This window comes from Coloeus monedula (assembly GCF_965178545.1).
Source record: "Coloeus monedula genome assembly, chromosome: 3".
NCBI lineage: Eukaryota > Metazoa > Chordata > Aves > Passeriformes > Corvidae > Coloeus > Coloeus monedula.
The window spans coordinates 29,201,849-29,211,622 of record NC_138783.1 but is presented as its reverse complement, the minus strand read 5'-3'; the positions used below and the strand labels follow the sequence as shown (position 1 = coordinate 29,211,622).

Sequence of the window (9,774 nt, the reverse complement as noted above, 5' to 3'; positions counted from 1 at the left end):
GGGACCAAAGGTGAGGAAAGGGAAGGGCTTAGGTGAATGGAGGAGGAACAAGTGTGGGAACATGGAGGGTAGGGGGATAAAAAGACCGGGGAACGTAAATCGCTTGCTGATCCGGCAGGGAAGCCGTGCTGCCGGGAAAACATGCTGGACTGCTCCGCTGAGTCAGCTCCCGGGTTCCCTCCTCGGGAGCCTGCTCTCCCCCGGCCTCGCCATGGACAAGGACACAGGCTGCCTCCGGTCCCACTGCGATCCTAGCCCTCCTCGCCCTCCCGGGCCGGGATTCGCCGGAGACACAGCGAAGCGAGCCGCACGGCGGGGCCGAGCGAGCAGCAGCTGCGGGGAGGCGGAGCCGGAGGGGCGGCGGGGGAGGATCCATCCCGCGGGGCGGAAGAGCCGCCCCGCTCCCGCTCCCTGCCCGGGGCGGTGCCGCGGGCGCTGGGGAGCTGAGGCGCGGCACGGGACGGGGCCAGGATGGGCCGGACGCTCGTGGAGCTGTTTTACGATGTGATCTCCCCGTACTCCTGGCTGGGGTTTGAGGTGAGGGGGCGGCAGAGGGCGAGAGGCCCCTCCCGGGTCTCCGCGGTGCCTGAGCGGCTCTGGCGCCCGGCCGGTCCCGTCGCCGCCTCCCCTTCGGCAGGGCCGTTCAAGGGCAGCTCGCCCGGCCGGCTGCCGGCAGTGCCCTTCCCGGCCCGCAGTTACTTTTTCTCTCACCTCTGGGGGATGCCTGGGCTTCTCCCTCGCGTGTTGAAGTCCAGGGACACCAGGGAAGCGTGTCCGGGCCAAACGGCAGTGTAGGAGTTAGTGCTGAACATTCTGCTTCGGGGATAGTTTTCATGTTTAACAAGTGCGAGCCTCCATTTATGAGCTTGATCTTGCCCTTTACTTAACCCTAGTTAGACTTACATAGTCGTGGCACGAATAGGTACTCCTCAGTTTTTCTGAGATCAGAGTTCTCTGGCAGCATCCAGAAAAGGCTTTAGGACTAGCCCTAATACAATGGGAAAGGATTTATCTGCAGTGTTTGTTTTCTCCCGTAGCTGCACACAGCTCTATCGACATCTCTGACTGTGAATCCATCGCTTCTCTTTCACGTTGCAGGTTCTCTGCCGGTACCAGCACATCTGGAATATTGACTTGCGCTTCCGTCCAGCTTTCCTTGGTGGCATAATGCAACAAACCGGTATGGAGTATAGGGAGGTCAGCACTGCAGGGAGATACCTTTTTCACTAGCACAGCACTAGTGTGCAAGCCCTTGGTGTGTGCAGAGCCCACACAGAGCCAGCTCTGAACTACCTTTTGGCACCAGTAACTAATTAACTATAGGACTGTGGAGCTCCAGAGGGATTGAGAAATAAGTCACAAGGAATTTCACACTGTTGCAACTACACTGACAGTCTGTGCCGAAGTTCATCAGCTCTAAAATACAATACTAATAATAGTAATAATAATAGTAATTATAATATATGGAGTGTTTTCCTAGAGTTAGATTTTAAACCAGAACTAATTTGTAGAACACTTGCACTTTGTAGTATGCAGGAAGGATACAAGGATGTCCTGAAACAGTACTCGTGGCCTTAATTAGATCACCAAGAGTTACAAATCATGAATCAACAAGTCTTTGCATCAGTTTACCCATGCATTAGGAGTTCTCAGGCGTAAAAGTAATCTGTCTGAAACAACATAAATCCCTGCTAGGACGTTTGTACCTTGGTTTAAAACTGATTCAGCTATCTTAAAGGTTTGATCAGTGCAAAACTGAAATAAACCATGTTTAAATCATAGCATTATATTTGGAAAAGCTGAGTATGTTCCAGCAAGCCAATATGAAATTTGACTATGAACTTAGATTCTTCCTTAGGCACATATATACATGAGGCATAATTTGTTCAGTGTTATTATAATACAGTTGGAAATCTCAACAGAACTTTTTCCTAAAAGGTAACAAGCCACCAGCAATGTTACCAAAGCGTGCTGAATACATGCTGAAGGATATAAAAAGGATGGGAAAATACTACCAGGTGCCTGTACACATGTCCGGAGATGACTTCCAGCGTATCCTTGCTACAAGTAAGAAAGAGTTTTAGCTTAGCTGGTATTTCTCATCCCTAGCACTTCTGGTTCGAGTTCTCCCTACCAGTAAAGGTGGAGATGAATTCCCTGTGTGCAGCCTTTTCCTGAACCTGTGAGCAGTATGAAGTCTGTGCATTCTAAGCCATGAAAGAAATCTCTGGAGAAATATGGCTGTGAATGATACTAGCGTGGGAGATAACTGTGGATCAACATGAGCTACTACAGACTGTGGGTTTCTCAGGACTGTTAACAGGGGAGATCACGCTGGTTTTAGGTGGCACTCGTGCAGACCACCCCTGCTCCTGATCCTGTGCCTTGTCTCTGTTCTCTGTCTCCCCACGAATCCAGGCAGTCTGGCGGCCATGCGCTTTGTCACAGCCATTGACATGACAAACCCACAGTACCTGGAACCCTTATCTAGGGAGTTCTGGATGCGGTTTTGGTCACAGGTCAGTATTTTATGTGGCCAACTTCTTGAGCTTTTCTTGTCACCTTTCCTGTCCCACATCATTCAAATGTGGAATTTCAGCAAGAGGAAGAAAATGTCTTTTAATGAAAAGTCATAGCAGGAACTTAAAGTCACAATGGTTCAGGAGCCACTAGGAAAAGAACAAGCTTATAGTCAGCTTAATATGCCTTCTTTTAGGTCTGTATGGTGGGTCCAATGGGCTGTGTGGATCAGTGGTTCATATCAGAAAACACTTTAATACATTCCTAGATTAGCTGACTTAAGACCTTTTCTGAGGTCATTTCTCCAGCAACTAGTATTGGGTTTGTTTCTGTTTTCTTAGAAAACTTGCTTTTAAGTCCAGAGCTGAGCTTTTGTTTCTTAAATGCTGATTTACTTATTCTATTCTTTCACCAGCATGAAGATATCAGTCAGCCAGAGAACATCTTGGCTGTAAGTGTCTCCTTTTTCTTGGTGCTTCTGCATTTTTTATAGAGACTCTTATTGATGACTTGGATCAGTAATAGACATAAACACAGCTTAGTCAAATGAACACTTGGAGTATTGGAAAATTTCAGGTAGAAAAAAAATTTATTTAATTTCCCTAGCAGCTCTGTTTGGAATGTTTTGGGGTTTTTATTTCCTGTCATGCTTTGTATGACACTCAGAACCAGAAGCCACTTTTTTTTATTAACTCATGTGGCAAGATACCCAGGCAGGACAATGAGTTATCTGTTGGTATTATTTCATTAACAGTCATGAAAGTATGAAAAGTTTCTGTAGAATGCATTGAGGTATTGCTGCTATATGAAATTTCCAGGTGAAATGGAACACTTGGGGAAGCTGACTTTCCTTGGAGTGATGGAGTCAGGTTTTCTATTAAGCTCAGTGCTGTATTTCCCTCTTATATGCCTGGAAATTATACTCTTGATGTACTTTCTTTTGCTGTTTCGATTTTGTTTATTACAGTAAAAGCTGTGATGGCAGGTAAGTTAGTATACCAGGAGATCCTCTTGAAGGGCTCTCCTTTCTACATTTTATGTTCTTGGAATATGAAGAAAAGAGAGGAATTGTCCATGACTAATCTCTCCTATCCAAGGTCCCTAGCTGAAATCTGAAACTGGCAGTCTTGCTGTTCCCCCCAAGTCTAGTCCTTGCACTTCAGCTTCATCTTAATGTATCTTTTTTTACCAACATTTCAGCAAATGTTTGCATTTTGCTTTTTTAAGAAGCATGATTTGAAGGATAAAATTAAAGTGTGGCACTTTCACTGTGGTAGGCAGCCAAGCACCACACAGGTGCTCACTTGCTTCCTCCCACTGCCCAGGAGGACAGGGGAAGAGGAAAGGAAGAATAGAAGACAGAAAACTTGTGGGTTGAGATAAAATTGCTTAATAAGCAGAAGAGAAGTGGAAGCAGAGTGAAAGAAAACAAAGAACCACCTCCTACATGCAGACTGATGTTCAGCCAGTTCCCAAGAAAAAGGTTAACCTCCCTAAACCACCTCCTCACCAATTACTGTTGAGCATGGTATATCTCTGGTTAGTTCAGGTCATCTCCCAGCCTCTGGTGAAGCCCTAGTTTATTCACTGTGGGGGAAAAGTGAGAACCAGAGACTTCCTCAACACTGTGCAAACACCATTCATCAATAGCTAAAATATTTAGGATGTTATCAGCATTGTTTTGGTCACAGATCTGAAACACAAAACCATAGCAGCTGCTGTGAAGAGAAGCAGCTCCATCCCAGCTAGACTCAGCACAAAATTATATACAGAACATTGTCACATAGCCTCTGAATCCATCATTATTTAAATAAAGCAAGGACATGCAGAACTTCAGTGCCACAAACTCCATACTCAGAAAGATCTCTAATTTAGTCACAGTTTGGCAGCCAGTGAGTATCACCCCCGTTCATCAAGGCAGAGGGAGGTGTGCCCTTGTCTGCTTGTGTCTGTCTTCATTCACTCCTGCAGCAAGTACTAAACTTTCCTCTCTTCTGGAAATTTGTCATCCAAAGGTGGATAAGAGGGCCCAACCCAATCATCTGAGTCTTTATAGGTGAATTTATTTTACTCATCAGTCAAGAAAATGAAACATTTTTTACTTGGTAATAATTCCTCAGTATTTTTTTTACTTCTTTATTCAGTCAGCAGTAGCTTCACATAAATTGCTATAGCAGCAATGTACAGTCTGAATTCTGCCCCAGCCCACTTACACACTCTTTCTGCCCTGAAATGGTGAGGACCAGATACTACATCACTGTGTAAATATTGCAGTCTAAACACTGTGGCTACCAAGCATTTTGTTCTAGTCCAGGGCTACACTTGTTTAACCTCCTGTTCAAGCACAGTCAGAAAGACCTCCTCGTTTCCCTGATGTGTAAGTGGGAGAAGGTTACAAGAAAATGTGGGTGCTAAACAGAAAAGGTGATTGAAAGAAAGAAATAGTCATTAACACCTGCATGTGCAGGCTTACTTGTCCATGTGCAATACTGTATTTCTTTTTTTTCTTTTTACCTTTTTTTTTTTGTGTGTGTGTGAAACACTTAATTAAGAGGGGTACTTATAGTTACCAGATAAACATTGTACCTTTGAATTTGGCTACTTAGTCTCATTCCTGTGTGGCAGAGGCACAGGGGAGGTGAAAAAGATACAGCAGTAACAGCGGCAACTGTTTAACCTCTGTGATTTACAGTGCCCTTCATGTAGTATCACTTACAGATCCCACATTTGTCACACGAACTGTTTGTCTTGGTAAGCTTGTACAGTGAGATTTTATTTTTCATAACACCAGCTTGAGCTTTTTGTAAGTTATCTGATGAGTCATTGTATCAAAGGTTCTTTTTTTTTTTATTCAATTTCAGAACTACTGGGGAAAAAAGTGCAGATTTGGGGCTTGGAAGTTTAAAATGTCTCTTCTGCTTTGTATCTGAGAGTTGTTAAATGATGAATAGGTTGGGAATACAGCAAGACAATTGTGCAAGAAGTGCTTCAAGAGTATTTTGAATTTTTTTGGCAGTAGACCTTAGGTGATAATACTGAAGATTAAATTAATTAGACCAGGGTAGGAATTAGAGTATTTACTATTAGAGAGAATTATATAATTCTTAATTATATAATCTTTTCTCAGGTTGCCCGACAGGCTGGGCTCTCAGCAGAGCTCTCCCAGAAGGCACTTGAAATGATTTCATCCCCTGCAGTGAAGGACCGACTGAAAGAGACAACAGCTGAAGCGATTAAATATGGGGTGAGATGCTTCCAATGGCATTGGGCTTCACAGCTATGCATTCCTTCCCTATTAAGAATACAGGGAAGCAAGGAACAATGAGGGTGATGATTAGAAAGCACTATATAGACAATCCCTTCAGGGTACTCCTTGTATTTCAGTGTGTGAAAGCCACCTCACTGTTGTTGGTAGTTTATCTCGCTGTCATCTGGGAAAACAAGGTTGACCCACTCAGCTCATTCCAGCTGGACAGCAAGGACAGGACCAGTACTAAGAGATACCATTTATTGCTATTTGAAACAGAACTGTGGATTAATCAGGTTGTTTTTTATGCTCCTTCAAAAGGGGCACACAGGCTCTGGAGAGACATCTACTTTGAAATGGCTTCATTAGACTTATCTTTAAGAATGAAGAAGGTGAAAAGAAGGGGATGAGAAAAAGTAGAAGATATTGGGATTTATTCCTGGAGATTGATGATGTGTCTGCAAGAAATTCTCTCATTGTAACATTCTCTGTTTCATCTCCATGGTGTCAATAGGCATTTGGGATGCCTGCTGTTGTGGCACATTATGATGGGGAACCTCATCTCTTTTTTGGCTCTGATCGTTTAGAGCTGCTAGGCAGTGTTATAGGTGAGTCTACCTTATAACATCACTTTGGTTTTATGCTTTCACCCTCTTGTAATGAAATATGTAATGCAGCTGAGTAAAACACTCTTAAGGGCTTTCAAATGTTAATTATGGTTATTCTTCTCGTGGAATGAAACTGCTGACTGAAATCTGTCTCAGTACACTTAGAGTGACCAAATTTTCCAGACCAGAAGTAACTTGAGTTCTCCATCCTCTCTTGGTATGTTTCAATGCTTTGTGCTCCATGTGCCATTCTCAAACTACTACTGAAACTCTTCAGTTCTCAAAATATTTGTACTTAACCTTGACAATAGGCCTTGGCTAAGATTAAGACTATGGCTGGTGCTACTTTTTTTGTTTGTTTTTTTTTTTTTTTTTTTTTTGGTAGTTCTAACATTTTCACATTACAGCTGTTCCTTCTTAGTAAAAGTACATTATTACAGCTCCCCAACCCATAACTTGTGTCTACCTACACAACTTTTTAAAAGCTACTCAAATACTGGCCATCCTTCTTTTCATTTTTCTATTAACAGAATACACACTAAATTCTTTAAGGGATTGAAGTAGGTTGTGATAAATAATAAAACTAAAGTCACCTGTTTTTATGAGTTAGAGGACATTTGACTATTGAGCTCAAGATGTGGCACTTGAGAGAGTACGTCTCTAGAAAGAATTATGCACATAATTAGCTCTCATGCATTTGTGGAAAACATTCAGTAGAAAGTATTAATTCATGCAAATTAGTATTAGTCATAGGCTTAAACAGAAGGGAAATTTTTTGAGGGGGTTTTTTTTTTTTTAGTCTTCTGGATGAGTTTCTGATTCTATAAAATATTCTTGATGAACATGAGAGTGAGGAAGAAGAGTACCCAGCACCCACTACAGTAGTTACTAATACTGACTGGAATTTTGTGGCCTGGTTTCTCGTCTCAACTCCAAGGACTTAATCAGATTTTCCTTTCGATTCTCTGACTCCCCAGCCTTGCACCCTTTTTTTGTAACTCCCAGCCCCCCAAAAACGAGTCCTAAGAAGAACTGATTTGACCCTCATGGAATACCCCAGACCTGCAGAATGTCTCATCTGTCATAGAGGAAAAGAATTCTTCTGTACAGTTTCAGTTGTGACTAGACAGTTAAAGATTTATGGAGCTGGCTGAAGCATGCCAAACAAGATATAAATCTGTATCCCATCACCAGTAGTTACTCTTCAAAAGAGTAGGAACAGCAATCCTGCTGCAGAAAAATGACCGGCCAATCACTTCTATGGATTACATTTTAACTGTCTCTTTTGTGCTGGTTTGTCTTGCAGGTGAAAAATGGCTGGGACCAGTTCCAAGCTCCAAGCTGTGAAAAGTCCTGGAGAAATATATAGGAAAGAAAATATATGTGACAATCCTCAGCGATTATCTGAATGTATTCAATTTTATGGAGAGATGGCTTTCTCATCCTTAAGAGTTAACTTTACAGCTTGGTTGCATCTCTAATTTCGAAGAGTTTCAAGGCTTGCCAGTATTACCAGCCAGGTGACGTGTTTGCCAATACAAATGTGCTTCCTTTCTTTCAACAGATCAAAGATTAACATTAGAGATTAAAGATTTAACTTCTTGCAGAGTGAACATTCTTCTTTCCCGGTTGATTTTCTTTCCCTTACCCTAAAAACATGAGGATTACATAGTTACTGGACGGCAATCTCTGGATTTCTCATGTCTTCCTGCTTGTCCTTTATAAACACACACACACAACCTAAGAGAAGCTGGCCACATTCCGCTTTTATTTTAAGTCCAGTGTACTACATAGACAGAAGAAGCACAGGCTAAGGTATTAATGCTTCCTTTTACTTTGCATCATGGCAGCTGGAAAGGTCACAATTCAAGCCCAAAGAAGAGTCTAGGGAACCAATCAAGTATTTCAAAAGGAACTGTCCCCATCCTGGAGAATACTTGATACACCTTGCTCTGCAGTGACAGACATTTGAGGAAACCATCACACACGTGCATTCTTGGGCACCAACCCTAAACCTTGCAGGGGTTTTTAATTAATCCAAGTTTTACAGTAATGTCTTTGGAGGACGATGGTGAGCACCATTGTAGGTTCAGCTGGTAACTGAACTAGACTGTTTTGCTTCCTCAAGGATGCCCTCATGTAGTCTGCAGAGGGAAAGGTATGCAAACAGTAAAATTAAGAAATTTCACATGGAAACAGTTTGAGCCTGGCCCTGTATTGGCTGAATTGGAATAACACACAGAAATTTGGTTCATATGAAGTTTGATTTCTCAGTGATTCCACACTGTCTCTGATGCATCACTGAATGAAACAGCAGCAGCTGGAATTCCCTTTTTTATCTTTTTCTGAACTTCAAGGTAAAGCATATTCACGTGTTTTCACTTTAACAGCAAATCCTGGAACAAAGGATTAGAAAAAAAAATCTGTATCCTTCATGTTCTTAGAGCTGTAAGTGTCGTGGGAGTATCATTTGTTTCCCCATCCACAATTTTTACTTCTTTCAGCTCTTCAGGAAATACTCTAGGATTGGAGGAGTCCTTCCTCCTTTCTACCAGTGCACCCGTTAGTCTTTGGGCAAATCCAGCCTGAACTTAAGGAAATCTTTGTGAGAAATAAGAGGAGTTAGAATGATGGGGAAGTTACCATGTATGTGCGTGCCATGTATGTAGGTTTCTTTGAGTCCCTTGTAGCCATGTTAAAGAAATTTTTTACCATTTCTCCCCTGAAACTTGCTAGCCTCCAATCTGTGCTATCAAACTGATTCAGAGGTTGTGATAAAATAGAATGATGAAAACATCACTTTAAGCCAGTAGTGCTGTCTCAGACATGGGCAAAATGCCCTTTTATGAAAATAATGAACTCTGTTAAGGAGCTGGGGAGAATTCAAAGAACATCTGGAAATAATCTCACAGTGAAAACCAGGGTCTCATGAAACTCTGTTCTTTGAACCAGATTGATTGAAAAATAAACAGCCTTGGTGGCAGAACGTTGTTGATCTGGCAGAAAGACCAAAAGAGATGGATCTTACAGACTGAAATATATTTCACAAAATGATCTTAAATGCTCTTCAACCTACTTCAAATCTGGAAATTAAATGCTCAAAACGCTTAAGCATTTAAGGCATTTAAGCACTACTGAGATACATTGCTTATTGCCTGTAATAGCCACCAGTAAATGCAAAACCACAGTCTTTGTATCAGTGAGTTTGCATGTTGTTGCAATTCTGACTCCGTACCTATTTTGAGCAAAATTTGCCTGTGTGGGAGCAGAACTTTGAGGGAGTTCTGCCCCTTGTTTAGACAACCCTGCTCCTGTGTTACAGACATGATGTGAGCACAAGCTCTTGGCAGACACTCTGGGGGTGACCCCAGTAAACTCTGGCTGGCAGCTGCACTGTCA

At 42.4% G+C, this 9,774-nt stretch overlaps 2 protein-coding genes across 4 annotated transcripts in view; one reads left to right on the top strand and one right to left on the bottom strand.

Annotated features, from left to right (window-relative positions):
- Positions 1-384: 384 nt before the first annotated feature.
- On the top strand, positions 385-7,988 carry GSTK1 (glutathione S-transferase kappa 1). Its single transcript, XM_082279098.1, has 8 exons — positions 385-537; positions 1,099-1,180; positions 1,939-2,067; positions 2,419-2,519; positions 2,936-2,971; positions 5,648-5,764; positions 6,282-6,375; positions 7,682-7,988. The coding sequence occupies exons 1-8, from the start codon at positions 472-474 to the stop codon at positions 7,720-7,722; spliced, it is 666 nt and encodes a 221-aa protein (XP_082135224.1). The 5' UTR covers positions 385-471; the 3' UTR covers positions 7,723-7,988.
- Positions 7,989-8,730: 742 nt separating this feature from the next.
- The window catches only part of LOC309571504 (rap1 GTPase-activating protein 1-like), a gene marked incomplete at its 3' end in the record, with an annotated part of 40,748 nt that continues 39,704 nt past the window's right edge, over positions 8,731-9,774 (bottom strand). For all 3 annotated transcript variants that reach the window (XM_082279039.1, XM_082279040.1, XM_082279042.1), the window contains one exon: positions 8,731-8,771. The remainder of the gene's footprint in view (positions 8,772-9,774) is intronic.